At 56.9% G+C, this 27,466-nt stretch overlaps 10 protein-coding genes across 10 annotated transcripts; 5 read left to right on the forward strand and 5 right to left on the reverse strand.

The window, feature by feature from the left end:
- Positions 1-1,656: 1,656 nt before the first annotated feature.
- Positions 1,657-4,390, forward strand: MAM_08390 (kinesin; the record flags this gene model as incomplete). Its single annotated transcript, XM_040827188.1, has 4 exons — positions 1,657-2,001; positions 2,085-2,480; positions 2,538-3,284; positions 3,362-4,390. The coding sequence occupies 4 exons, from the start codon at positions 1,657-1,659 to the stop codon at positions 4,388-4,390; spliced, it is 2,517 nt and encodes an 838-aa protein (XP_040674815.1).
- Positions 4,391-4,794: 404 nt separating this feature from the next.
- Positions 4,795-5,794, reverse strand: MAM_08391 (uncharacterized protein; the record flags this gene model as incomplete). The annotated part of the gene is made up of 2 exons (XM_040827189.1): positions 4,795-5,301; positions 5,363-5,794. The coding sequence occupies 2 exons, from the start codon at positions 5,792-5,794 to the stop codon at positions 4,795-4,797; spliced, it is 939 nt and encodes a 312-aa protein (XP_040674816.1).
- An 822-nt stretch (positions 5,795-6,616) lies between these two features.
- On the forward strand, positions 6,617-7,725 carry MAM_08392 (farnesyl pyrophosphate synthetase 1; the record flags this gene model as incomplete). Its single annotated transcript, XM_040827190.1, has 2 exons — positions 6,617-6,730; positions 6,808-7,725. The coding sequence occupies 2 exons, from the start codon at positions 6,617-6,619 to the stop codon at positions 7,723-7,725; spliced, it is 1,032 nt and encodes a 343-aa protein (XP_040674817.1).
- A 944-nt stretch (positions 7,726-8,669) lies between these two features.
- Positions 8,670-9,347, reverse strand: MAM_08393 (microsomal signal peptidase 18 kDa subunit; the record flags this gene model as incomplete). Its single annotated transcript, XM_040827191.1, has 3 exons — positions 8,670-8,892; positions 8,954-9,168; positions 9,267-9,347. 3 exons carry the CDS (start codon positions 9,345-9,347, stop codon positions 8,670-8,672), a joined length of 519 nt encoding a protein of 172 aa, XP_040674818.1.
- A 524-nt stretch (positions 9,348-9,871) lies between these two features.
- Positions 9,872-10,212, forward strand: MAM_08394 (uncharacterized protein; the record flags this gene model as incomplete). Its single annotated transcript, XM_040827192.1, has 2 exons — positions 9,872-9,943; positions 10,009-10,212. 2 exons carry the CDS (start codon positions 9,872-9,874, stop codon positions 10,210-10,212), a joined length of 276 nt encoding a protein of 91 aa, XP_040674819.1.
- Positions 10,213-10,772: 560 nt separating this feature from the next.
- On the forward strand, positions 10,773-12,039 carry MAM_08395 (uncharacterized protein; the record flags this gene model as incomplete). The annotated part of the gene is made up of 6 exons (XM_040827193.1): positions 10,773-10,835; positions 10,892-11,113; positions 11,172-11,472; positions 11,536-11,654; positions 11,714-11,891; positions 11,948-12,039. The coding sequence occupies 6 exons, from the start codon at positions 10,773-10,775 to the stop codon at positions 12,037-12,039; spliced, it is 975 nt and encodes a 324-aa protein (XP_040674820.1).
- Positions 12,040-13,132: 1,093 nt separating this feature from the next.
- Positions 13,133-13,987, forward strand: MAM_08396 (BTB/POZ fold protein; the record flags this gene model as incomplete). The annotated part of the gene is made up of 1 exon (XM_040827194.1): positions 13,133-13,987. One exon carries the CDS (start codon positions 13,133-13,135, stop codon positions 13,985-13,987), a length of 855 nt encoding a protein of 284 aa, XP_040674821.1.
- Positions 13,988-15,544: 1,557 nt separating this feature from the next.
- MAM_08397 (uncharacterized protein) lies at positions 15,545-16,304 on the reverse strand (the record flags this gene model as incomplete). The annotated part of the gene is made up of 2 exons (XM_040827195.1): positions 15,545-15,709; positions 15,786-16,304. The coding sequence occupies 2 exons, from the start codon at positions 16,302-16,304 to the stop codon at positions 15,545-15,547; spliced, it is 684 nt and encodes a 227-aa protein (XP_040674822.1).
- A 781-nt stretch (positions 16,305-17,085) lies between these two features.
- On the reverse strand, positions 17,086-17,865 carry MAM_08398 (uncharacterized protein; the record flags this gene model as incomplete). Its single annotated transcript, XM_040827196.1, has 1 exon — positions 17,086-17,865. The coding sequence occupies one exon, from the start codon at positions 17,863-17,865 to the stop codon at positions 17,086-17,088; it is 780 nt and encodes a 259-aa protein (XP_040674823.1).
- Positions 17,866-22,105: 4,240 nt separating this feature from the next.
- MAM_08399 (NACHT and Ankyrin domain protein) lies at positions 22,106-27,173 on the reverse strand (the record flags this gene model as incomplete). Its single annotated transcript, XM_040827197.1, has 2 exons — positions 22,106-22,227; positions 22,298-27,173. The coding sequence occupies 2 exons, from the start codon at positions 27,171-27,173 to the stop codon at positions 22,106-22,108; spliced, it is 4,998 nt and encodes a 1,665-aa protein (XP_040674824.1).
- Between the last annotated feature and the right edge of the window lie 293 nt (positions 27,174-27,466).

Here is a 27,466-nt window from a genome sequence, read left to right on the forward strand (position 1 = left end):
AGGCGGAGGCATCAGCGTCACCGCTCTTTGAGATTCCGGGAGAGATGATGCAGAGATGAGAGACGGCGTCATTGAACGCATACGGGGAGGGCACTACGGACGGACGTCCACAGACACCGACTACAGAGTACCTGGGACAGCATCTTGACAGGCCGCAGGTATGCTGGAGCTACTCAGTTAGGCTGGCAGCTTGGCGGTGGTGGTGGCATCATGGACATTGTCTGCATCTGACACAGACGACACAGACGCGGTTGTAAATTTGCACCAGCGCAACGAATCGAATCTGTCGACACGTTGCCATGTCCGTCGCCAGTGCCGAGTGGTCACGGGTGCTGCAGGTCCCGGGCATGGCCATCAAGGGGGTGACTGTAACTCGTCTCGTCGTCCATGTTCATGCGAAGATTGCCATGTCATGTCCAAGCCCACATGCATCGAAACCTTGCCGAGTCATTGGGCGCCGATGGAAATCGTACTCTCTTGTGACGTAGCTGCTGGGAGTCCTGTTCTCTTGAACTGGCTACCAAGGTGCTCAAGTTGGTAGGCGTTGAAATATAAAGCTCTCTCTTGTTGATAAAATACACAAATTCACCAGAGGCTCTGCAGCAAACTGCACTGATTAAAAAAGCTGCTCCACAGAAATCGGCTCCTTCCCCGCCAGCTTTTTTCTTGGGTGGGGAGGGGTCGCTCTCCTCTCGCCTTACTACTTCGAGCTACGAAGTAGCAACGATGACGACGCTGATTGGAGTCGAGCCTCGTTTTCTGCGAGGATATGGCCTCCGATCTACTTTGTTTCGCGACGGCATAATGCCATTATCGTTTGCACAAACAAGTCAGGGATTCAGCCGACCCGTCCGTACAAACGCCACCTAAAAATTAGAGCCGTGTTGTAGGGTATGTGCAACAGCGTGATGCAATCGACATAACAAACCAGGATTTCAGAGAAAGGTAAAAAGACTTTCACAATTTTCGGTCTCGGCTTTCATCTCGTTATGCAAAGTTGTTTCCTCACAAAGAAGTGCCAATGCAACTAAGCCTGTCCAAGACCTGCGCATCCCGCCAACCATTAATTAGCCTTGACATACCTTGACGAGCTTCATCGGCTCGACTCTTCCGCAACCAGCAGGCAGATAAACAAAAGTCAGAAAGCATATTGTAAACGCCACGCCAAGGCTGCGAAGCTGATCATGGCGCACGCCACACGAACCAGACCCCAGCTTTCCTAGCCTCCAAGTCAACCATTTCAACACAGAGCAGGAAGAACAAAACTTGTCAAGAGATTCTTTCCGAAGCCACCCCCAGCATCAAAGAAGAGCAATTTTCTTCGCGCTACTCGGCCATCAGCCCGTCTCGATTGTGAGACGTGCATCGCGCGGACCCCGGGGGGGAGGGGGGGGGGGGGGTTGCCCGGCAACCGCACCACCGACCCGACCACAGTAAACACCGGGCCCAACGACAACTCTCGCCTCGTTTCGTGAACTGTTCAAGGCTTGCGTCAATTGGCCTCTTGTTGCCTTTCACGACCCCTCTTACCTGCAGAGATCACCCGGGCCAGGTAGCATTTCACCATTGGCCATATTTTTCTTGTGCATCTTTACGCCTGATACCTCCGATTCCACGGACGGCGGATCACGACGACAAGCCTGGCTGATGCCCGCGATGGAAGCGCCCCCCAGACCATCGTCTCACAACCTGTTCGAGGTGTACCTGCGTCTTCGCCCGCCACCCGCAGGTGCCACGCAGGCGGACCGCATCCTCAACGTCGAGGTGCCCGAGGACAAGGAAAGGTCGCACCCTTCGCACATCACGCTGAACCCGCCGACCGATAGACGGCGGGCCATTGAAAAGTTTGCATTCACCAGGGTGTTTGACGACGATGCCTCACAGCTGGATGTCTTCCACTGCACAGAGATTGCAGCTCTGGCCGAGGGAGTTTTGGCGCCCCAGGGAGGTGAAGGGACCGATGCCGTTGTGGCGACGCTGGGCGTGACGGGGTCGGGAAAGGTGAGGTTGGAATACTTTACTTAAAAAAAAACCTTGCCTCGAAGCGGTCGGCGAGCTCATGTTTCTAACCGAGGGCGCTACAGACGCACACGATTCTGGGATCCAAGTCCCAGCGCGGCCTGACCCAGCTTGCTCTCGATGTTCTTTTCCGATCGATTGGCCCGAACATGCTCGAGTCGGTATCACTTCCTTCGGCCGTGGAATCCCTCCAGGCGTGCGATGCGTCCGAGTCGATTCTCTGTACGGCATCGCACTTTGTTGAATCTACATTTGCCGATGCGTCGGGCCACTCGCGGGCGCCTTCGCGAGCGGCAACGCCCATGCTGGTACGACCGTCACCCGCGTCGCGCGTCTCTTTTGTCCGCGCGTCTCCCCAATCCGCCGCATCCGGGGCCTGCTATCCTGAGGGCGGTCTGGTAGTCCAGATCCCAGGGACGTATCCCGAGTCAGCAGCGTCAAGCCCGAAAAGTGTCAGGCTTGTCAGCGAGACGGAGCAGAACCGCAAGCTCAAGGAGCAGTAGGATTGCTTCGTCCAGCAAAGCGGCGCGCCCGCGTCCGGCCGCGACGAGCGTGTTGCGGCATCGCAGGCTGCGCCGCCGCCCAAGCGGGAGAGCAAGAGACACTTCATGTCCCTCACTGCCACTGCCCGTGTAAAGAACGTTGCTAAGTCACAAGTAAAGGTAGACCACAGCGTCATGTCGCCCGGGCCGCGTAGAAACCTTGCTCGACCTTCTGCTCTTCCTCAGACGCCCGACATTAGCGGCGTCAACATCTCGTGCGACTCGTCGGCCGAGTACGCCGTCGTCGTGTCCATGTACGAAGTCCACAACGACCGCATCTACGACCTCCTCACGCCGGCTTCCAAGTCGGCTGCCACCAAGGAGTTTCGCCGGCGACCCCTGCTCTTCAAGTCGACGGAGCTGTCTCCCGACCGAAAGGTGGTTGCCGGCCTGCGCAAGGTAGTCTGCGCCTCGCTCAGGGATGCCGTCATGGTGCTCGAGGCGGGCCTTTTGGAGCGCCGCGTTGCTGGCACCGGCAGCAACAGCGTTTCCAGCCGAAGCCACGGCTTCTTCTGCTTCGAGGTCAAGAAACGCACGAGGAGCAGGAGGCCAGGGCCCTGGGGCGGGAGCAAGCTGACCATTGTCGACTTGGCCGGCAGCGAGCGGGCCCGCGAGGCCAAGACGCAGGGTGCCACGCTCGTCGAGGCTGGCAAGATCAACGAGAGCTTGATGTACCTGGGACAGTGTCTTCAGACGCAGAGCGAGCTGTCGACGTCGACGAGGGTGAGTCCACGTCTGTTTGATGATGATGATTGTACCTCGCACGGGCGGGCCATGCTGACCCGGCTTCTTCTTGGTAGACCAATGTTGTTCCTTACCGCCAGTGCAAGCTGACGGAGCTGCTCTTCTCCAACTCGTTCCCGACCTCGTCGTCTGCCGCGCATCCTCACATGCCCCGCCGCAATCCGCAGCGAGGCGTCATGATTGTGACTGCCGACCCGAGGGGCGACTTCAACGCAACGTCGCAGATTCTGCGGTACAGCGCTCTGGCGCGGGAGGTGACTGTTCCTCGGATCCCGTCCATCACGGCCACGATCCTAGCTCACCCGCCGCCGACGGGAAACCCGCGACCATCCAGCCCCGTGCAGCACCATGCTCGGCCGTTTGTGCCGCCCGGCCTGTCGGCGTCGTACAGAAACCCCACGCCGCTCATGAACGTGGATGGGCGCGCGACCATGGAGATTGCCGCCATGGAAATTGCCAGAATGAGCGACGAAATCGACCAGCTCCGCGTGGAAGCCGACGAGCAGCTGGAGGCGCGCATGACGGCCGAGGCCTACCTGCTGAGCATGGAAGACCGCATGCTGGACCTCGAAGCGGCCATTCGTGACGAGTGCGCCACAGAGTTTGAGCAGCGCCTCGCGCTGGAGCTGGCTCGCTTTAAAGCCTCGGTGGCGCTGGAGCAGGAGCGCAGCGAGGAGCACTGGGATCGCAAGGTGGACATCCTCGAGCGCGGCCTGGAGAGCACCCGAGACGACGGCGACTGCGACAAGGAGAATGTCCTGGTCGAGGACCTCACCGAGGAGGTGGAGCGGCTGCGGCGAGAAAACGCCATTCTGAAGCGCGAGCTGGCGGGCCGGAGTCCCACCAAGCGCAGGCCCCTTGAGGAGAGAGACGATTTCTCCGCGTCGCCTGCCACGGCGACGGCGACAGCCTCGAGGGACGGCGTGGCGAACCTGAGCAAGAAGCTGGAGCGAATCCGTGTCGGTACGGACAGCGCGAGGTCGTCGGGTGCCGGTAGTGCCGGTGCGGGCGGCGGCGGGAGTCCCAAGAAGATGAGGAAGTTGGCGAGCACGAAGCGCTGGGAGGAGGCGAGGGACGACCTGTGAAGCTGGCCGCTAGAGCTTGGAGGCGACGAATGGAATGAATACCCCTTTTGCTCTGCGCAGCAGGGTTTGGCGTTGGGGACCTTGATATTTTGGTCATGTTGCCTGATGGCTTGATTGGGTTTCATATTCTGCATTGCGGCCTGATGGTCCTTTGATAGTGGGTTTCTATATTCTGCGTTGCGCTTTTGACTATGTAATTTAGGCATGGAATATCAGGCATTTTTGCTCACGTGCCGCTGGCGCCGCCTGCTTTCTATGATGGGGTCGTGTTCCATGTCTGAGTGCGTGCCGGTATGTCTATATGCTGTCTTTGCTCCCTATCGACGACGTATTAACTAAGTACCCGTGGACCCTGTGGCCGATCATGTCGCCCCCTAGACATATTCTGTCGACGGGGCTACAGACTACGCCGCCGTGGCGGGTGCATTAAACTCCCTCGCTGGGTGCTTTTCGTCGCCGCTCATCTCGGCGGCGAATTGCTGCTGCCGCTCGTGACCGGCGGCGACGTGCCATCCGGGCGGCGGGGGAGCCCAGCACGGCGTCGAGGCGACGACGAGGGTGCGCCTCCACCGGTTGCGGAGGTGGGTGTCGGCGCAGGCCATGACGAAGAGGGCGAGCTCGACGGCGGCGAGGAGCAGCGCGAGGACCGTCGTCCCTACAAACACGGGGTCGGGGTCCGAGCGGCGCGCGCACGGCGAGGCGTTGGCGTTGGCGCCGTCGCCGTCGCCGTCGCATCCGAGGTCGTCGTAGGGCTGGGCGGCGAGGACGGCGAGCAGGGCGCCGGCAATGACGGCCGCGAGCCACAGGCACAGGCAGACGCCGACGTGGGCGCCTGGGTGGATGCCGGCCTTCCAGCTGCGCGCGCAGCGGACCACCATCTCTACGAGGCTCCAGAGGCAGGAGGCGGCGAACTTTGGGGGGGTTAGTGGTGTCTTCTCTTGCGACTGCCGGACGGACGGGGGGAGGACGTACGATGGGACTGGCTGACATGGCGGGGAGGTAGTCGTTGAAGTTGTCTGAGTAGCCGTGTCTCGTGGTGCGGAGAGTTCGGTCCACGGCCTTTGCTAGGAGCGAGAAGGCGAAGCCCATGCCGATGATGGACATGACCATGGCTGTGACGTGGAGGATGTCCTTTGTTGCTTTTCTCCTGCTCGACTCGGGCGGGTGCCGTAACGGCTGGGGGACGGTCATGTAGGTGATGGCCTGTTGGGCATTCTGCTGGTCCTGGGCGGCAGGGGACTGGGTGTATAGGGGGACGGGGGCCGGTTGAGCTGCAAGGGATTGAGGGCAGGCAGCGTACGGTTGCTGGACCGGGGCCAGGGACTGTTCTCGACGCTGAGTTGAGACGGGCGATGGCGTGTGTGGTTGCGGTTCGGAAGGCTGCTCAGGGGCCATGGTCTGCATCGTGAAGCGAGCGTGGTTTGGTGTTGACGGCGGACGGACGGACCGACTGTCTTGGACGTGCGGCTGGTCGGACCGACAGGACAGCACCGGGGATCGTGCAAGGCAGCAGAGGCGAGGGAGACGAGCAGGGAGCGACGAGACACGCAGGGACCAGGCTCAGCAACGAGGGGGATGAATCGTGAAGAGAGGCAGAGGAGAAGAACGCCCATCTAACGAGCATGCCGCACCATGGACTGAGGGCTGGTAGATGTCGCCCTCTGTTGGCCACTGCTGCATCTGCATCTGGCAGCAGCAGCAGTAGCAGCAGCAGCACCGCCGGATGTGCTCTGTATATTTAGAAAAAAAAAAGAAAAAAAAAAGAAAAAAAAGCAACGCCACACCATCCCAACCAAGCACGCCGCCTCAAATCGCCAAGCGAGAGGCCATCAATTGATGTGACCGAGCCCAAGGGTTTTTTTCTTCTCTCCGTCTCCTCCCCGTCAACGCTCGACAATTGCGACGCAAATCTTCGAACAATGTCACAGTCCATGTCTCCCCGTCTCGCCGCCTGCAACTCAACTGCGTGCCAGCAGTGATCATCATCTTCACCTCTTCACCTTCCAGGCACAAAGCTCGCCTGCTCCTCACCGAGTGTGCCCGCGCGGCTGCCACGCCAATAACACTTCGTGTGACATGTGACAATGACAGTTGCAGTCCACTCGTCGGCCAGATGGCCGCGCCGCGAGTCGTTCCAATTTGTTACTCCCACCCGGCTGTGCTGCTCGTCACCATCACCTGCGTAACAACCAGCTACCCCCTTCTCTGTGCGACCTGCGCGTAAACATGGATGCCCTGAGAGACGAGCTACTCGCAGGCTTTGCCAGCCTGAACGCCACTGTTGCACAGTACCTCGCCTCTCAAGGCCTTGACGAAGCCACAGTCAACCACTTCAGCCAGGTAATACTCCGTAACCGCACTCGACATCGCGCGTCATCACCAAAGCCGAACCTGTACTCACCGACACGCGCCCGCAGTGCTTTTCTGCCAACGTCGGCGCTGGCAAACTCCACCGTGGACTGGCCACGCTGTACGCAGGCAAGCAGCTCGCCCAGAAGCCCGTGAGCGTGGACCAGTCGCGGCAGCTCACTCTTCTCGCATGGCTCGCAGAGATGCTCGGCGCCCACTACCTGATCCTCGACGACATAATGGACGGCTCGACAACCCGGCGCGGCGAGCTCTGCTGGTACCGCCAGCCGCAGGTAGGACTCATGGCCATCAACGACGCGTGCCTGCTGAAATCCATCATCTTCTTCCTGCTCAAAACCTCGTTCCGCCACCATCCCGCCTACGCCAACATGGTCGACCTCTTCGTCGACACCGGCCTCCACACCGAGCTGGGCCAGCTGCGCGATCTTGCCGCCGCCAGGGAGCCCGACGCTGAAAAGTTCACCATGGACCAGTACTGGGCCATTGTCAGGGACAAGTCGTCGTACAGCATTTCCGGGCCCCTCACGCTCGCCCTCGAGTATTGGCAGCTCGCTACGCCCAAGAATCTGCGGCAGACGCGTGCTTTTTCCGTCGCGCTAGGCGAGTACTTCCAGGTCAATGACGACTATGTCGACGTGTTTGGGGATTATGCCGTCACCGGAAAGCACGGCACGGATATCCAAGACAACAAGTGCACGTGGTTCATTGTCGAGGCCCTGGCGCGGGCAGACCAAGAGCAGCGACGGCGTCTCCTGGAGGGGTACGGCCGCAAGGACGCGTCTCGCTCCGACGAGGTGAGGCGGGTATTCGCCGAGCTGGAGCTCCCGCAGGCCTTTGGGGCCTACGAGGGGGAGCAGAGAGCCAAGATAGAGGGCATTATTGCGGCCGTGGACGAGGACGACGGACTGAGGCGTGACGTACTTCAGGCTTTTTTTGATGGCTTCAGGAGGGGCCGCCAGTTTTGACGCTAGCGACGACGAAGACGACGACGACGTATTTGTACCAAGTCGCCACGACTTGTTAGTGAATTGCGTGTCTTTGTACTTGGTCCTCGAACGGACCAGATGTCGATACACCTGATCCAGTAGACTGCATCATGGGACAGGGACGGAGTAGCTTTATGTGGAATTCGAGCGCACAATTTACTAGTAGTCAAAAAAAGAAGCGCCGAGGACAAAAAACCAAGTTCGTCTCAGTCTTTCATGTTATAGGAAAAGCCCGATGCGGGGGTCGAACCCGCAACCTTGAGATTTCGTGTACTCGTAAGAGTCTCACGCTCTACCGATTGAGCTAACCGGGCGTCTTTACGACGATTGGGTCATGAGTTTAGAAATTTTCATCTATATTCTTGTGCTTAATTACGACTTCCAACTGAGTATGACCAGTTTCACATCCCACTCGCCTGGATACAATAGAGAGTCGATGGGCTGTTTGCGCCATTGCTCACCTTTCGACGAGTCTGCTCCAACACCGTCGCCTGACCTTGTTCTGGACCTGAATGCAAAAGTCAGCGCAACAAAATGCCCGAAGAGAGGTGTGGCGTCCCAAGGTCTCCTGAGCAGCCAGATCGCCAGCCATGTCGACCCGGCACGTAATGATGGGCGTACAGTCATCTACAAAAGGTATGAGATTGTGTCGAAAGTCATTGACAGGCGTGGTGTCGGAGCCGGGTCAGTCAGTCAATTGTTCATAAGGTTGAACATCGCAAGGCGGCGGCTGTTTGATGCATTTATTTATTGTGAAAATTTTCCCTCGGCTTCCCTCAGTATCAAATTGTCTCCGTACTCCAGCTTGTGGGCGGCTGCTTTCAATCGTCTGGTTCGGTCAAGGATTGCCGCGACTCCATATGCCAATGCCCGTATTGCATGGTGTGTCTTTCAAGCGCTGTGTAGAATCCGTCCCGCCCTGCTTACTCCCTCTGAATCATCACCAGCAGACCCATCATACCCAGCATGACCGTCTTCAACCAAGGATGTTCCGACAACAGGATTGTGACGTATCCGACGAACGGAAAGTATCCGACTACGCTGCCAATAATGTCCTCGCGCGCCAGATAATCCTGCCCGCGGGCATAGAGGTCTGTGTCGTCGGCATTATTGTTGTCACCTTTTGTGAGAAGCTTTGCCTTGTCACTGGAGAACTCTTGGTTAGCACATGTCGTCCCTCGACCACTGCTCGAGCAGGGGGTCCTACCCAGTTCCGAATTTGCGAACGACTCTGTGGACGATGGGGATATCTTTGCCCTTCACATTGTAAACGACAACCTCGCCCACCGCAGTTTCTCGCCATATGTTTCGGTTCCATAGGAGGAGGAGATCGCCACGTTGGAAAGCTGGTTCCATGGAGCCGGAGAGGACGACGACGATGGGTGAGGGGGAGTCGGTAGCCACTGAAAGACCTTTCCACATCTACTACTCGATCAGTAATTTGCCCACTCACGGCCTATTTATGCACAAAAATTGGCCGTCGCAGGAATTGGGTGTTTTGCTGTGCGATTTAGACGTACCATGAATGCCGTTGAAAGTATTAAGGCAAAGTTCATGAGCTGCGCGGCAGCTTGCCGTGGGTTCTGGAGGCCTGATAACATCTTGATGAAGCAAAAGATCGACCGTGGATATCGGAAAGCGGGAATTCGGGCAGTCTCCTCAAATTGTCGACGAAACCTACGGTCATAGCAGCGTTGCAGCTGCGGCAATGCGATGCGTGAAGTTGCGACTCCGGGATCAGGACATCGTGGCTCCCACCAGGGACAACCGTGCACGGACCACTTTAAACGCCTTGCTCGCAGTTGGCAGCCAGCTTCAGCCTCCCGCTCGTAGGACTAATTAGCCCACCAGCCACAAGTGCAGCCACGTTGAGGAGTTGAGGGGCCAAGGTTTCACGCCGCAGCCAGCACTCACCTCTTCAGATCCCAGGATTGATTGTGATGTCATGGAGAGTCAAGAGGGAGGAGATGGGTGCCATCGGTCATCAACACTGGCTACTTAAAGGTCGAACGCGCTGGGTCCATCACAGACGCTTCTCCTCTTTGCAAATGACCTGAATGATCCCCTCTGCTCGGCTACCAGAACAAGCCCTAGGCAACAACAACTCGACGTAATTTTGAGCGCAATGGCCGATGACACCCCCCAGCAGCCTGGTCTTGTTCAAGGCCACATTCAGTATGCCAAAGGAGTTGCGGAGGTAGGCAAGAGCCATCGAGATCAGACTCCCTCACCTTCATCGCAGATGACTGACGGCGTTCGCAGGCCGTTGTAGGAGACGTGACAGGATCGCACCCTTGGAAGTCGTCGGGCGAGCAAGACAAGGCGGCCGGTATGACGACCATGAAAGCAGCAGGAGAGAAGAGAGACGACTCCCAAGGTTACGGAAAGCCTGAGGAATTGGCCGGCAAGCTGACCGGCTGCGAAGGCATGAAGAAAGAGGGAAGGGAAAGCAGCAGGAAGGACTGAGCCGGCACAAGTCGCATTCAAGGTCTCGCTGCGCCCAGTATGACTGAGCCTATTCGTTGCGTGTAAGATGAAAATAATGGATGCTTTGCTGCACACAAGATTACTGCATTGCCATGGCAGCATTGAATGCGAATAAAGAACCGACACTGTCGCCTGTCGCCTGTCATGAGTTGCTCGCGGATGAGGCTGGGGCGTTCAGTTGTACTGTACTGTTGACCGTTTGGTTAGAAGAAACTGCGTTGCCAACTGCACCTGCTTCCTTCCTAAAAAGTGCTACCCAATGCTCCTGAGTCCTCATGACCACTTTCCCCGTCTGGTGGTAAATCGCAGCCAGAAAGAGAACGGGCCCTACTTGGTCTTCTCCCTCTGCCTCTTCTCGACTTTTCCTTTTCTTCTCTCCTACAGCCGCCATCGCATCCATCTCCATTTGCTTGCCAGCCTGGCGTCTGCTGGCTGTGTTTTGGTCTCTGCAGCTTTAACAGTCACAGTCCACTCGGTATTCTACTCGCCACTTTTTTATATATTGCTTCACGACATCCTCTGCGGCTACCACTCCGAAAATGTCGTCCACTCCACTTCTCGGCCACAATGGCCTTCCTGCTCCTGTTATCATGCAGGACCACGTAAGTGCTTTGAATCGGACGCGTACATGGGCCATTGCTGATTGAATTGCACCAAGCCCATCTTTCTTCGATGCAGCCATTCCCCATGGCGATGGATTCCTCAGAACGCCTTGGTCGTCCTTCGCGGTTGCGTCCTCGTGTACATGGCGGCAGCGGCAGTCATGACAGGTCACTACAAGATGAACGTAGAGGAAACAGAAGACAGCCCCCTGGCCAACTTGTTTGACTTTTCCAATATCTCTTTCGCCTTGGCCATACTATACCATATTATCACGTTTGTGCGTCTTCAAATCCGTGTTCCTTGAATGTGCTTGGCAGCGCTAACCCCTGTGTCAGTCATGGACATTTACTCACCTTTACTACCCCGAACCAAACGAGGTAGAAGGCAGAGTCGAGCGAGCCATCATCAAGGCCATGTCCTTGCCGCAGAATATGGCAAGCCAACGGAAGCAATTCTACTTTAGCATGTTCCACATTGCAACGACCGTATTTTGCTTCATGAACTCCACCATCTATTGGTTCGTTACCAGACAGCATGACCAAGCCGCTGGTGCCAATATGGCATCAAAAGTGGCTGCCACTGTTTTTGCAGCCTCTGTCAAGATGCCTTCGTCGGTTGTCATTCCAGACGCCCCTTGTATGTCATCTTCACATTATGAGGTTGGTAGCGTATGATCCAGTTGGCTCACATTTACTCTAGTCAGCGACATTTTCGGTGTAGGATGGTTCACGGCATTTATCACGATCAATATGCATGCCGTCAATTCTTGTATCATGGCGATCGAGACTTTCTTCTTCAACAGCATCAAGAAGCCCCATGTAAGTTTCTGTGGAACAAGGTACCAGCGTCTCGTGAAACGCAGCTAACTGTACATCAGGCTATCGGATCATCCATCATTTGCACGATGGCTCTCTCTGGACTTTACCTTGCGTGGGGTGCCATTGGAAAGTCAATTTGCGGGAAATACCCCTTCTTTTGGATGGACGAAGAGCAGGTTGGGTCCAAAGAAGCCGTCTCAATTTACTGCATCGGATTTTTGTTTCTGGCCCCTACCAGTCAGTCGCTACTTCCCGGATCACGGACCCAGTCTTCAGCTAACCATGTGTTGTAGTGTTCACCCTGATGCAGGGACTTATTGGTATTCGCGAGAGCCTGACACGACGATCGGAGTCGCGTGGCGCCAACGATGGCCTCGACTCTTGAGCTCGATGAAGACGTTGAGATCGACGCATGCCGACACCGGAGACCGTACCCTTTGAAAATCTCCTATACAGAAGCGTGGTGAAAAGGGGGAAGGAGGAGGTTGAAGGAAGGATTCATATCTCTTAAGTTGGCATTGAGCATGACCCTAGAATCCGTAGTCAATTGACCTAAGATTTGACGCGCCCACTGATCTCTCGGTACTCGGTACAAGGTGCTGTCGCATAGCGTGAAGTGGGCCACGTCAATTTTTTAGTGTGACGGGTGCATGGCCCACAAAATTAAGCGGGATCTTTCTCCACGAGGATGTGGGTTGAGGGTTGACGGGTCTTGTTGATGAACTCGTCTGTGAATCGACGTGAAGTTTGGTTCAGGACTGAGACGGTGATGGCCAGGCTGTCGGGGGCACCTTGGCCAACAGCTTAGCCTGGGACAATGGCATCGCGTGGTTGATTTTGGCAGCACGGTGCTCCGTACTCCGTAGTATCTGACAGTTGCATCTGCCTACGGCCCAAAGTAATGGGGGCGCAGCTACAAGGCTGCATTGCATGTTGGGATGGTGTGGACGTGAGCCAAGGCAGCCAACGGGGTGCGTCTTGTTCACGGTGATGGTGATGTTGACTTGGCATGGATCTCAGAATCCCTGCCTGCCACCAGTGCGGGAGTACAAGTACTGTCAGTTCCCACGCAGCCATTTTTTTCCCTTTTCCCCTTCCTCCCCCACTCACAGCCAAGAGTAGGGTCGCAAAGCTCATACGAAGATCTATCATCTTGATCTTGTCATCAAGGCGGTATTTCTTCTCCCGGACCTGCCTGTCAACCCCCCTTGTGCGTCAGTCACTCTTTTGCCTCCCCCAACCCGCGCCTCCTCGCTCTCTTCGTCGCTCTCTCGCCAAGTGGTCAAAACGCAACGTCAACGTCCGGTGTCGAGCCCAGATTCCCAGTACCGAACCGCCGGCCCGCTCAGGCTTTGACCCAGACAAGAGACGCTCATTTTCGGATTTTCCAGAGTGGTCGTTTCCCTGTCTGCCCTCGACCACGTTGTGCTTGCTGTCCCGGCCGAGACGGTCTTCGGTTCTTTGGCGAGTCCGCAGCCATGTTTAAACGCAGTTTCAAGTCGCAAGACCAGAACCGCGTCGACAAGTCTGCGAGACTGAAGAAGCCGGGCTCTATCCGGGACCTTGCGAAGTTGTCGATTCTGCAAAGATCGCTCAATGAGCAGGATCGTATTGCCCAAAAATCCGCCACGCCGTCGCCCATCGTGACCTTGACGGTCGGCCGGCAGGGCAGGCTCTTTGCAGCGCACCAAGACGTCCTCTGCCAGTCGCCGTTCTTTGACGCCGCCTGCCGAGGCAACTTTGCCGATTCGCAGAGCAGGAGGATTTCTCTCCCCGACGAGGAGCCCGAGGTCTTCTCCGCCATTCTCGAGTATCTTTACAAAGGTGACTACTACCCTCGCCTGTTGCACAACAGGTCACGTAACTCTTGGGATCTCGAGGACCGCGTGCGGACGCCTCGTCCATCGCCAAACCCTGAAATTGGAGGTGGCCGCGCAGGCACGGCTCCCGACGCCACCGTTTTCGTATACAGCGTGGGTGCCGATGTCCTCCGTGACACGGTTGTTTACTGTGCCGCGGAGCGATACGGCCTCGAGGAGCTGAAGCGTCTGGCCCTGCGCAAACAAGGCCTGCAAGCCGGCATCGATGTCTCAACCATCTTGCGGTCTGCCCAGTACGCCTATGCCCACACGCCAGACTCGGACAGCCGCCTGCGTGCTCATTACCTCGCCCTGATCATCCGCTGCCGCAAGACCTTCAAGCGGAGCGGGACCATGCAAGCTGAAATGGAAGCCGGTGGCAGCAAACTGTTCTTCGACTTGTTCGTGGCCATGTGCAATCACCTGGATGATGTCATTGAGGTGACGAATGCGCGCACGCCAAAGACGGTCTGAGAGGCTGATTCACTCGCACCATGTGCAGTCCAAACCCACAATTCAAGTCCCTGGATTTATGCCATTGTCGAAGTTGGAGGATCCGAGTCCGGGATGAATAGTCGGAAGGAAACCAACAACAATACAAAAGCCTCCCTCAAGAGGGACACAAAAAAAAAAGATGACCAAGAAGTTACAAGAGATTGACGTGGACCTTTGAGAACCTTTTGGCGTTTTGAAATGAATCATCGATCTCCCCTCATCAGATTGGCGTCGTTCCATGAGGGAGTTGTCTGATTATTGCTCTCTCTTCTCTGCTCTTTGCGAGGTGGCCGGCTGACAATTTGATGACGACGGAGTCGAGAGGAAATAATAAACGCCATGGTGTACGGGCCTTGAACCTCTACTCAATTCTTCTTGTGCCGGCTTGTTGTTCTTTTTTTCTTTCTTCTGGGGCCCTCGGTGAGTGTTGTTCACGGCATCTTCTTGATTTGCGCTCTGTTCTTCCCACGGTGATTTCTCTTTCGTCAATCTCCGCTCGATAGCCCGACGCCGGAGGGCATGATGTCTTTTCTGGGGCGTTTTTACTTGTTCAACTCTGGTGATCTTGCGATTGGTCTGTCAAGTCTTGAAATTCCATCTCATGACCTTGTTGGATAACTTGGTTCTCGTCAGATTGAACTAGTTTAGACGGGAGGCAGTCGTTGCCATGGCTTCTGTTTAGATTTGTTTTCTCGCAGCACACACGACCCAACCCGCCTAGTCTTGGGTCCAGATTGAGTCCCCCTTTCGGTTCTTGTTTTCCGTTTTCCTGCTTGCTTCCCTGCTTTCGGAACAGACCGGGTGTTTTTTCTTGTCCTCCCACTCTGCTTTGCCGGTCAGATTCGTGCCTTGTACATGATGGATGCACTGGCAGGACGAGGACGGTAGATTGAAAAAGGCATGGAACGAAAGTCTCCTTGGCGGCGTGCCACCACGCGAACTGAGCGGTTGGCTTCTCTCTAAAGGGCAGGCGGCTGGTGATTGACTGATGCACGTCTAGGCCAGGAGAGGGTGGTCCTGTGCTGCTCTTCGAGTGTCATGTCTCGCGGAGAGAATTACTGGCACAAGGCTCGTTTCTTTCCCTTTGCTCGGACGGTCTCGGGGGTGAGGAGAAGCGCCGGTCAAGCAGGATAGGTTGATGAGACAGACGACCATGTTGGATGGTTGGCACGCGTGTAATGATACGGTGGTCATGAGTCGCCGTCAGACGACGACCTTGGCGGCGCAAGCACCGTAAGGTTTTGAGGTAATGAGAGAGGGTCACCTCATTGCTACGTTTCCACGGCCCGTCGTGATGCCGCGTCTAGGTAAATGACATGACCGTGAGGACCTCGCGGAGCAGAGTTGCGCGGCGGCAACGGGACCTTGGTACCCGCCGCCGGACTGCATGCGGTAGTCAATACTTGAATTCCATGTTGCTACCTTGTGCGACGAGATGGCCGTCGCCAAGAAAGAAAATCTAGTCTACACCATCTACAACCATGCGGTCCTCGACGCGAATGCGAACGCAGATGCAAATGCAGTGCCCCCAAATACTCAGCGCAAATCAGACGACGTGACCACCGGCTCGTGGTCCGACCTGGCCGAGGCCTGGTACAAGAGATTCCAATCCCTGCACTGCCGCTCGCCCATGCCGTCGTCGTCGGGTTCGTCCGACTGCGGTGCCGGCTCAGTCGTCGCGTCGGCCATGCACAGCAGCGACTAAAACACACGGCATACGGTCAGCAATGAGCAGCAAGAGCCGCGCGTGTCCAGCATCATTGGGGTCGTTGTTTACCTGTCGCAAGTAGTCGAGGCAGGCTAGGGCGCGGTGCCGGCGGCGGAGCACCGGGCCTTCGGACGAGGACGGGGACGGGGACGGGGACGACGGCCCGCCATCTTGCAGATGCTGCATCTCGGAGCGGATGGCTGCCAGACAATGCAGCTGGTGGAACATGGCCAGGCGGACTCTACCGGCCGTGCCGTTCTGGGCCGGCGTCAAGTAGCCCCCGTTTGGGGGCAGCAGGTCGTCCTGCCACAGGGCGTCGTGGTCGTGGCCGAGGTTCCGGTACTCGTCGTGCGGGACGAACTCGACCACCCTGGAGCTCGCCTCGAGGGCGGCGAGATGCGCAGGCGCGTGCGACCCGTGGCCGGACTTGGGAGGGCGGCCGTGGTGGCCGTGGTTGCGTGTGGTGAACTGCGACAGAGGGAGGAACATGAAGTAGGCGAAGAGGGCGAAGCTGACGACGAGCGACGAGAACAGGCAGAGCAGGAAGACGGTGTGCTTGCGCGCAGTCGACTTGGGGAGCGGCGACATGATTTCACGCGGTTGATGGCTTTTTTTCTTCTCCCCCCGTCTCGCACCGGTTCGCGTGTCAAAGGCGATGCAGGTAGAAGAGAGAGGGGGGGCGGGTTGTTGTCTTCCTTGTTGTTTATTATTATTTCCAACGTGGGATGTTTTTTTTTTCCTCGGTTTTTTTAGCCCGTCCCCGGCTTCCCTGCTCTCTTGCTTGCCCTTTTCAAATCCTGGTTGGCATGTGCCATGGGGCAGTATCAGTGCTAGCTTCGTGCTAGGGAGTTGTCGGGGCTCCCATGTGCTGGAGAGAAGGAAGCTGTGATTGCCACGATGCTGTGCGTGGGGATTTCTTCTCCGACCAATGGCGCCGTGTGGGTTGCCATGAAGATTGCATGGTCTCCCTGGCGCGCGAGTCGTGAGCGCATGCCGGGTTCAAGGGGCGACGGGATTTATGCGTGTAGAATGAGTGTAAATGTGCCGGCTTGTGCATTCCTCCCGCGTCCCGTGCTTGATACCATCGGGCTGGGCGAGCAGTGTGAGACATTCCTGGTAGTTATCGTGGCATGAATAAAGCCCAAGCCTCGTGTCAGCTGGTCATCTTGCTGGCCGTTGACTGACGGTCTCGAGTGCATGAGCATCATCAGTCAATGCTTGGAGGCCCACGAAACTGACATGACGCACAGAGATGAGTGCGACCGGCGGCCATAGGTAACACGAGGGCACTCAAGACTAACAAACCGGCACCAACGTCGGAAACCAGGGTTCCCAAATCAACAAGGCTTGCAGAAAAGAACACGTCGTCCTATCTGGATCGCTTCCTGGCGCGGACATAGACCACGGCCGGCTTCCCCAGCGAAGGGAAGCGTGCGGTGATTTCCAACGTCGGGTCGGAGCGAATCATGTGGCTGAGCTTGAGGAACCCGAAGCTGCGAGCATCAAAATCCGGCTGCCACTTGGTGATGATTTTACCAACGTCGGCGAGGTTGGCCCAGCCGTCGTCATCCGACTGCGTCTCTATGGCCTCCTGTATCAGAGCCTGCGCCGTGGGAAAGCCGACTGCCGGCGTGGCGGCGGCGGCGGCGGCGGCGGCGGCGGCGGCCTTGTGGGTGCGGACGGCAAGGTCCGGGGCGAAGTCGACGTTTCGCGACAGGTTCTCGATGTAGACGAACTTGTCGCAGGCGCTGACGAGGGCCTTTGGAGCCTTGCGCTCCCCAAACCCGTACACGACCAGGCCAGACTCGCGGATGCGGGAGGCCAGGCGGGTAAAGTCGCTGTCGCTCGACACGAGACAGAAGCCGTCGAAGCGGTTGGAATACAGCAAGTCCATGGCATCGATGACCATGGCGGCGTCGGTGGAGTTCTTGCCCTGCGTGTAGGCAAACTGCTGCATCGGCAAGATGGAGTTTTGCAGAAGCTGGTCCTTCCATCCCTTGAGGTTGGTGCCCGTCCAGTCGCCGTACGCGCGCTTGACAAAGGCGGTGCCGTACTTGGCGATCTCGGCGAGCAGGACGCTTGCCATGTGCGGCTGCGCGTTGTCGGCGTCTATGAGGACGGCAAGCTTGAAGGCCACGTTGTCTGCCATGTTGAGCTTGGTCGAAAGTCGATGCGGCAAGAAGGGACAGACAGAGCAAAGGTGCGGTGAGAGCAGGGAGGCTTTTGGCGACGGGAATTGGCTTTCGTGATTGGAGGACGGGGATGCACGTCGTGGACAAGTGGGGCCCGTGCCGTGCCTTCCCTGCTGTGCCGCGCGCGTTGCGTTGTGGTTGGCCGTTGTTGGCGGATGCAGGGGTCAGCGCGTGTATTTAACGTTAGTTACAGTGAAAGCGTCCCTGTAACAAGCGCCGGCCACTTGGATCAGGGCTCGAGCCTCGGGACATCGTGCTTCTCCCATCGGCAGGACCTGGCCAACGAGGGCCGTGTATACAACAAGGCGCGTGCTTTCTGGTGAACGGGCTGCTTTCACGTTTAGGATAAGAATGAGGTGTTTCTCACGACGTCAATTCGCTTGCTGTATGCACCAACCCCCGTCCTCCAAGTACACCTACTCCGTACATGGCAAACAAACACGACAGCTTGAGATACTAGACTGTGGACGAGTCGTATGAAGGCCCAAAAACTTTTCATCACTCAAGCCAGCTGTCTTGAATACAAAGTCACAGCTCCGTAGCCGGCTAGATGTGTTCCAAAAAGAACAACAACAACAACAACAACCACCGACTTCATGCCTCGTGGGCCAGTCTGATCCACAGCCTACAAACGCACAGGATGGGATGACGCTATTGACAAATGGCCCCGGTGTCCGGCAAACCAGGGCAAGCTTATAGATTCAGTCCTCATCTTATAATTTCAGGCACTATGCTCCATCAGCACCATTGCTACTCCAACCTGCATCGGCAGACATCAAACTTACCCAGCTGCCTCCACACGGCTTGGGGCAGCACGTCAGGCCAGAAGGACAGCCCTTCGGAGGACAGCTCTGCATCATGCAGCCGGAAATCCCGCCCTGCGGACATTTTACGTCCCAGGTCGGCTTCGCCATGGCTACACTCAAAAAGAGCGCCAGGACGGTTGCCGAAACTCTCATCTTCAAAGGCGGTTGTTGGTGTCAAACGTCGCGTCAGCTGGACCGGCCGGTTTTCGAGATTGACAAGGCGTTGGGGAGAGGGATCAAACACTGTGCCGGACCATACGAGCCGGACGCGTCAAAGGTTAAATACCTGGAGCCGTCTGCGCCTTGTTTGCCATGGTTCCCATGGCTCGCTCCCCTCCGGGTGCCGCGTCAGGGCCCCGGGCTGACATGCTCGTATGACTCGGACCAACCTGACCGGGCTGGTGCCGAAAAAGAACCACCCGAGAAGAGCAATGGCCGCAGAAGACGCCGTGGCAGTGTCGAATACGATTGGCAGGGCGGAAACTGGAGCATAAGCTTGCTGACGCCCGTTGCAACATGAGGCCACGAATCATCGTCCCGGCGTGTAAGACTGCAGCGGCAAGGGGCAGGGTCAACGCCCGCCCGCCCGCCCGTTTCTTGCGTTCCTGCTCAGGGGGGCGGGACTTTTTAAGGTCCGTCACCCCCGCCGCCCTGCCGAGTCGGTCTGCCGCTCCAGACGGCTCATCGCAGCCACGTGAGGGGCAATTCTGTTACCGAGGACAGGAGGTGATTGTCGTTGCGAGAAGAACAATTGTTCACCTCAAGTACTGGCTTTAGAGTCTTTGAAGGCTTCTTCATGTATGCTACGAAACTCGAGCTTCAAGGGCTCTTGTACTCCGTACGTACATGGTAATAGCATACCTTGATATCTTGTCGCATTCCCCTTTAATTAGGCTCACTGTCACGGATCATGCTGTGCGACCGTTGTGTCGTGGGTGGTCGTCGTGTTGCACAACTCATCAAGATCACATCATCACATCATCACATGGATGTCCCCAGGAGCTCAGCCTCTGTGCGGCTTGTTGACACGAGTCCCGAGCATCCGACTGCACACCGGATGCTGATCAATTGATTGCCTGTTCACAGAGTACCTCGTCGTCTTCTCGGCTGTCCTGTATTCTTTCCTGGGGCTTCACTATCCCGCTTCTTGTCTCCTTTGCTTACAGTCTCCCAAGGTCAAAAGACGCCGCGGTCCGCTTCGGCGTTTCACGCTTGACATTTCTGACCGCGCTGTGGCTGTTGCCAATAGTGAGTGACCCTGTCCTAGCATGCTGCTGTCGGCATCTGAGAATGCTGCCAGAGGAGCGCGGAAAGCGAGCCGCCTTCTTCGACTCGGCACTCCCACGGGAGGCCACGGCCGCCGTCGAAAATTCGCCACCAGGGCGAGTGCGAAGAAAGCACAACCACCTCCACGTTTGGCTTTGCGTTCACTGCATCCCCTGTCCGGACATCTGGGCGCCGAGCCACGTGCTGGGCATTGGTGTCGGAGAGACCGTGATATTATGAGCCCTGGCGTCCACTGCGTATAGCCGACACCGCCAGCGCTTCTACCGCTTCTCATCTGGTATGTCGAAGCGACATGAGGCATTGGAATTCGCAATAGGCGGCGTGGGATGGCCCCAGAGACGGAAGACAGTGCCGCGCCGTTGATTGATCGGGTGCACGAACGCGAGTCTGAGGAGTGTAGAACAGTATACAAGAGCGCGAATGATGACGTCGAGGATCGCGCACATGTCTGTTACTGCTCTAACGGCGGCGCTAACAGTGGCCATCTTGACTGCGAATGCGGGCTCGTTGGCTTGTTCATCCCAGAAACCGGTATCGTCTCCCCCCTCTCATTACCGAGCGGCCAGCGCCGCCACCGAGTAAAACGCCCTGGTGAGTGATGACCGACTCAGAATAAGCGAGTAGTTACAAGTGGATAATGTTGCGGACATGTATACAAGGCTGAAAAGTGTATCCATACCGAGACCATCCCCAGCCCAAGTGTTGCGGGTCAAGGAATCAACAACTGTTGAAGCTACACCTTCTCATATGTAACAGATGCCCGAGACGAGCTACCGGTGGCAGGAACACCTCTGTCAGGGACTCACGGCAGGGAGCCGAGCGCTCTGGAGACAACACGGTGCCCCGTATCGACAGGAAATCGCTGACCACACAGGCAGGAGGATAGACCATCTTCAAGTAGTAGCTCACGCGTCAAGACCTGATTTTGCAGAGAGCCAGGCGCCGCCATTGGTATTTCTTATCTGCTCCAGAGCCCGCCGTGGCGTCACGCCCGGCCCCACATATCCATGACTCCACCCGGCCGGGGCCGGCTTCCGAGGGCCGAATCGGGGCCCGTAGGAGGGTCCACTCTGATTTTGGTGTACATTTTTGCAATGTCCCATCTTTTGATGGTCCAATTTGGAGTCGCCACAAGGGTACAATGACGCGGCGCGTCGTCGAGCAAGCGAGTTTCCGCATCCCCCGTCCACGGTCCGATTGCGCAGAGTGTCTGGGGCGCTTGATGAGCGTCAACAGGGTTTGTCTGCTGAGCTGCGGACTTTGTGATAGTCGCCACCAGGACCAGTTGAAGCAGGCAAAGTGTACCACGACTTGTGGGAGCAGCGCACTTGCACTTGACGAGCACGCGTGGGCGCGGGGCGGGGCCGTGGCTGAAGTCGGATCGGAAGGCTCCGAGAAGCCGGATCCGGCCGACGCCGACTCCCGTGAGGTGTCTCCCGGTCACCTGTATCTTGTCTCGGACACGCCCTTTTACGGCCACAGTACTGTTGACAATCTACGACACGGCCGCGCCCATGAGCGCGAGATGCGTTGTACCTGGAGATGCGTCAAGTCACATTAATCCCCGCCGTCAACGGTAGCGCCCTGAGCATTGTTTCAATTTCTGGCGTCATTACTCTACAGGGCCCTTGTTTCCAGCAGTCGGAAGCATAGTCGTCTATGACTGCTTCAGATCCCTCGGCCTGGTCCAGCTAAATCTAACTCTGATCCGTGCCTTGCCCGGCTCAACCGCCACGATGGGACGCAGTCGACCCCGCATGCCTTCAGACGCAATCCCAATCCCTAGCCAATCCTGTTAGCACCTTTGACATATTCCACGGGCAGCTCGTCCTACCTAGTTCCCGTCCGTTCTTGGTGAAGGAGGCACGACCTCTTGACTGGTCGAGGTAATAGCCTATCACGTCTCCCTGACCATATGTCTCTCCGCGACATGGGTGGTTTACCCAGATGGAGGAATCGCCATGGGCCTTCTAGCATGGATATTTCTCACACGGTCGCCATAGTATCGCGTTGTTTTGTTGGAAACCCGCCCAGAGCTCGCTATATCACGAGTCGCGTAAGCAGGGCTTCGCGGCAGTGAGTGACCATGTTCAAACTAAGTTTCTCACCTGTGGTATCCAAGTTCCAGGATGTCAATTTCCAATGCAAACTCGCCGACTGGCGGGATGGGATGGTCCGTCGTAAACGAAGGGGTGCTTTGCCGGTCAAGTACAAGGGTAAATTCGCCTTGAAATACGTTAGCTGCGACTCGAGTGGCCCAACAGACACGGCACTCTTTGACATGTTGGAAACGCACCTGAAAACGACGTCGGACAGAGCTCAAGTCCGGCGCGGCTCCGAGCCGGAGTCATATGTGGCACTTCCAAATTCCTGCAACGCTCTAGACGTCCATCGACCCAGCGGGAGGGTGGGAAACAACACAGGCCCGACGTTTCGGGCGGAATCTCCTGCTCTCTTCCCTGCGGGAGGTTGACGTATCTGACCCATGCGAGCGACCAGCCGTGTTCATCCCGCATGGTCTTGCCAAAGTCTGACCTCCGTAGGATTTCCATGAGGCGAGCGTTTTCGGACCACATGGCAAGCTTCCACAGTTCGGAGCTTGTACATGAAGCGTGCACACCGTGGTCGATCAATAGCGCCAGGATTTCCTGGCTGCCCCCTTTGGCTGCCTCCCAGAGCAGGTGTTGCTGGGCATGCAACGAGGAAATCCTCCGGGATTGAAGGAGGACCGCGACAACTTCTCTGTGGCGTTGATGTATTGCAATTCCCAGAGGTGTAAGTACCAGATCTCCTCCCCACCTGTTGACGTCCACGTCGTCTCTGTTCGCCAACGCCTTGACGACGCCCACGCAGCCCTCCCGGGCCGCGATGGTGAGCGGACTGTCCCGAGACAAGTTCCTTCGTTCGGCTGATTCATTCCTCCTGTCGACCTCATCTAGCATGAGCTGGAAAAACCTGGTGCTTCTCCTGGCCGCCTCCTGCAGCGGCGTCCGCCCGTCATTCGTTTCAGCGACCGGATTCGCCCCGTGCTTGAGGAGCTCCACGGCTACAGGAAGATTCCCACAGAGTGTTGCGACGAACAGGGCTGTTTTCCCGTCTACATTCGTCCAATCTACCTTGGCACCGGCCTCCAACAGGGCTCTGACAGCGGAGACGTCTTGACGTCGGCCTGACAAACCCTCTTGGCCTTTGTCATTCGCAATCATGTGCAGCGGCGTGCAGCCATCCTTATCTCGAGCATTTACATTGGATATTTTTCCGGACTGCAGGAGAAATTTACACGACTCGGCGTCGTGCCGGGACGCAGCGCTATGTAGCGGCGTGACTCCCTTGCTGTCGGTGTGGTTGACGTTTGCGCCTCGATTCACAAGCAAAGAGACCAGCTCGTGGTTCCTCACCTCTAAAGCGCCGCTCATCGCAGCATCTAGCGGTGAAACATTACGAGAGCTGCGATGAGGGTAATACCAGTGGACACGGTCCAGAAGGAATTTGGCGACATCAAGTCCGTACGGACACTGCAAAACGTCTGCGTAAGTTTCGGCATCCATGAGACATTGTCGGTCCAAGGCAAGCAGCTCGACAAGTTCTCGATGCCCCCATAAAGATGCCATAGTAATGGCTGAGAATTTGGACCAGTCCTTGCGACTTCTATCAACATTGGGATCCCGTAAGAGACGCTCCAACGCCTGATAGTGCCCGCCTTCAGCCGCCTTGATCAGAGGTGTTTGCTCTCGATCGTCACAGCAATTGGGATCGAGCCCTTCAACGCCCAAGGCAGCATCGACAACCGCGGCCATCCCCTTTGCCGCAGCGAGATGCAGTATGCCCTCCCACGTGCCGCTGTCCCAGGTATGGGGGAATCGCAAAAGGTCCATCAGAGTCTCAGCCCGGCATTCCGGAGAGTCGGTCCGGTCGGTATCTTCCTGGACAGCCCAGCGTCGCGGCATCCGTGATAGCAGGGCATAGAAGCATTCGAGAAGGCCTGGGCGTGTAGCAGATTCGTGCCCCTCCACGTCCTTGATATCGTCCCTAATCTTCCGGAGCAGAATGGCCACGACGTCGGCACGGCCACTCATGCACGCGGCAAACAACGCACTTCGGCCCTCGTTATCTACTTGCCTGACGTCCGCCCCCTCATCCAGGAGCGTTTTCGTTGCTTGGCGATTTACCCAGCCTGCCGCCAGGTAAAGTGGTGTTCTTCCGCGGTTGTCTCTCAAGTTCACATGGCTGACGACGGGCCTGGGCGAGGCGTGGACAATTTTCTCAATTAACCCGGGGTGCCCTGCGACTGCGGCCCTGTGTAAGGCGCGGCGACCTCGCGAGTCGGCCACCTCTAGGCTCGAGCCGTGGCTCAGGAGCTTGCTGACAATTCCCAGGTGCCCGAGGTCGCACGCAAGAAGAAGAGGCGTGGCGCCGTCTCTGTTCGCTTCGTCAGTCCAGCCTTGATGCTTCAGGAGGATGTCGACGATGTCGGCTAGGCCGTCGTGACATGCGAGATGAAGGGGGCTCTGTCCATCGGCATCTGTCAAGTTGACAGGGACCTGGTGTTTTTGATGCTCGAAACAAAGCCGAGCGACGATGGATGCATCGCGACAGAGGACGCCAAAGTGGATGGGAAGTCGGGAAGCTTCATTGGCGATGCCAATGTTGGGCTTGTCACAGAGTCCTGGGCTCGCCCTTGTCGTGTCCCTTTGCCATTCAAGAAGAGCGTCTATCACATGGCCATGGCCACCATGGGCCGCAAGATGAAGGGGCGTATCTCCGTCCTTACTCCGCATCATGAACAGTGCCTCCTCGTTCAGTTGACTGACTCGCAGCTTGCCAACAAGTTTCTTTACTACTTCCACACTGCCTTTGGCTGCGGCCGAGTGCAGCGGCGTGTACAGGCGCTTGTCTTGTCTCTTGATGGCGGTTCGGAGAGCCTCCAAGTTACCGACCTTATTCCCAAGTGCCTCGTAGTGAGTCAACAATATGTCCACAATGTCTTCCCTGTCGAGCTCGGCGGCAATGTGCAAGGCTGAAGTCTTGGTCCCCTCGCCTATCGCGTCAATGTCGGCACCCAATTCGAGAAGTTTCTTGACTGTGCTGGCATGCTGGCATGTAGTGGCCACAAGCAGAGGAGTTAGGCCGTCACGATCCAGTGCTTCAATCTTGACGGCGTTGACGGCTTTTGTTTTTTCGTCTAGAAGCACCTCCACCACGTCAACGTGGCCAAACTGACTGGCGAGATGAAGAGGCATGCTTTTGTATGCCCTGGCGTTTGGATTGAAATGCGCATCAATCAGTTGTCTCACCACTCCAGCATACCCAGACTCAGACGCCTCGTGCAATGGCGGATCGCCCTCGTTCGTGACGAACTGAGCCCCTTCTTTCAAAAGCTGGCGCACCACCGAGTCCAAGCCATGCCGGGCAGCCTGGAGCAGAGCCTCGTGATGCCGGGCGCCAGCTGCCCGGAGGTAATTGACCATTTTCTCGTCTCTATTCATCATGGCAGGGCCCAGCGCCCAAGAGCAGGCCGCGCTGCTCAGGCTCGCCTCGTCGACCATTGCACCAACAATGTCATGACACCCATGTGCGGCAGCGACAGAAAGCGGCTCCTTGGAGCGCCAGGCCGAATCTATCCAGACGCGTGACGGCGGCATCAACGACAGCGCCTCATCAGTCGAGGCAGCCGGGTCTGGTTGCAGCTCCAGCAGCTCCAATGCCAATTTGCGAAGCTTTGGAAAGTCTTCCCGTTCCACCGAGTTGTAGTGCTTGGACCAATACTGGGCGGCATACCCATGAAAGTCGTACCCGTGTCCCCTTGGAGGCCCGTCGACATCGTCTGAGTCGTCTCCAACGTCGAGTTCCTTCTCGGGACCTGCTTGCTGTTTTTGCACCGTCACGAGCCCAAAGTACTGGATACACGACTCCGCCAGTACATGATGCCCATGGGAGAGGAGTGGCGAAGGCCTGTCCGGGTGGCCCGTTCGACCTTGGACAAGGTATTCCCGAAGGCTGCTGTGTACCGGCAAGACAGTGCCATCTTGGATCTGGATCAAGTTCCCAAATACCCGACGGAGCTCAGATTCGAGATTCAAGAGCCTCACCCTCTGCTGCACCGAGATTGACGCGAGGTCGTTGTTTGGAAGAAGCAAGGCGACGGCGAGCTCCGTCAGTTTGAGTGGCCGAAAGGCAAGGACAACCCAAGACAATACTTGGCTTGCCCAGGCTTGTTGCTGACTGGGTATTCTCTGGAGAAAATGTTGATATAGCTCGGACGGAGTGTGTGGTAGAGAGCTCAGTTCTGGGTATGTCAATGGCCACTGGCATCCCTTCAACAATACTGCCGTGAGTGAGACGGTGAAGCCATCTCGGGCAGCTGCCAGTTTCTCATAGACGATGCCGCCAAATTCAGCGAGCTCCGGTCTAGCTTGCAACAACGAAGAAGCCTCGCGAGCGGCCATGGATTCCAACTCCCTCTGCGTCTTGTCAGGGTCTTGGTCTTCTACTCTCGGGTCAATGTTGATGGCATCAGCGGCGAAATTGAAATTAGCATCGGGAGCCTCACGAAAAGTGACTGCCAGTCGAAAGTAGCGAGGTGTGGTTTCCGAGTCGGCCAAGGACAGGAGGCTGTTGAGGAACTGGCTGCGACGAGGGTCGCATTCGTCCATCATGTTGACCAAGCAGATGGTGACACGAGCTCCCCTGTGAGGACAGGAGAGCATCGAGCGGAAGAGCACCCATAGATGTTCAACACTAAAGGGCTCGCTGCTGATTATCGCATACCGGCAGATATTCTCAACACGCCCAGCCAAGGCGGGTTCAAGGATGACAAGTTGGTAGATGAGAGAACAAAGCATTCTGTGTGTCGATCGAGAGCGGTCGTCGCTGGCGTTGAAGGAGTACTTGATGATATTGGCATATGGGAATCTCTGTCGCGCCTGCCTCTCCAACATTTGCAGCGAAGCCGTCATGTCCGACTTTTCCTGGCCACGCAGCCACAAAGGGCGACACGATGGTCCGATCCAGTTCTCGTATGCATCGAGTTCGAGAATCCAGTGCAACGTCTCGGGAGCAGGCGCAAAGAGCTGGGCTTCACGGTCGGGAGAGCAGTCGAGAATGGTCGTTGATAGCTTTGAGACAAGATCAAAATATAGATATGGCTTTTCTGCAAGGGATTTGGTCAACATTACGGGCTCTGCCAGTAGGCGGGTTAGGGTCACCAACTTTTCTTGTCTGACATTATCTCGGCGATCAAATATACGAATCCACTCCTTTCATCGTCTTGCTCGAGGTCATCAGGGCCGTCGGGTCTGCCGTCCATGCGGTGGCAGATTTCACCGGGGACTCCCATCGTCAACGCTTCCTTGGAAAACGCCTGCGCCTTTAGAGTTAGACAGTTTTCCTCCAAGAATGATGGACTGATTCCGCAAAGACAGGGCAGGCAGCGGAGGAGAGACTATACACACCCCGGATGCTGATG

This window comes from Metarhizium album, assembly GCF_000804445.1.
Source record: "Metarhizium album ARSEF 1941 chromosome Unknown scaffold_54, whole genome shotgun sequence".
In the NCBI taxonomy this organism is placed as follows: domain Eukaryota; kingdom Fungi; phylum Ascomycota; class Sordariomycetes; order Hypocreales; family Clavicipitaceae; genus Metarhizium; species Metarhizium album.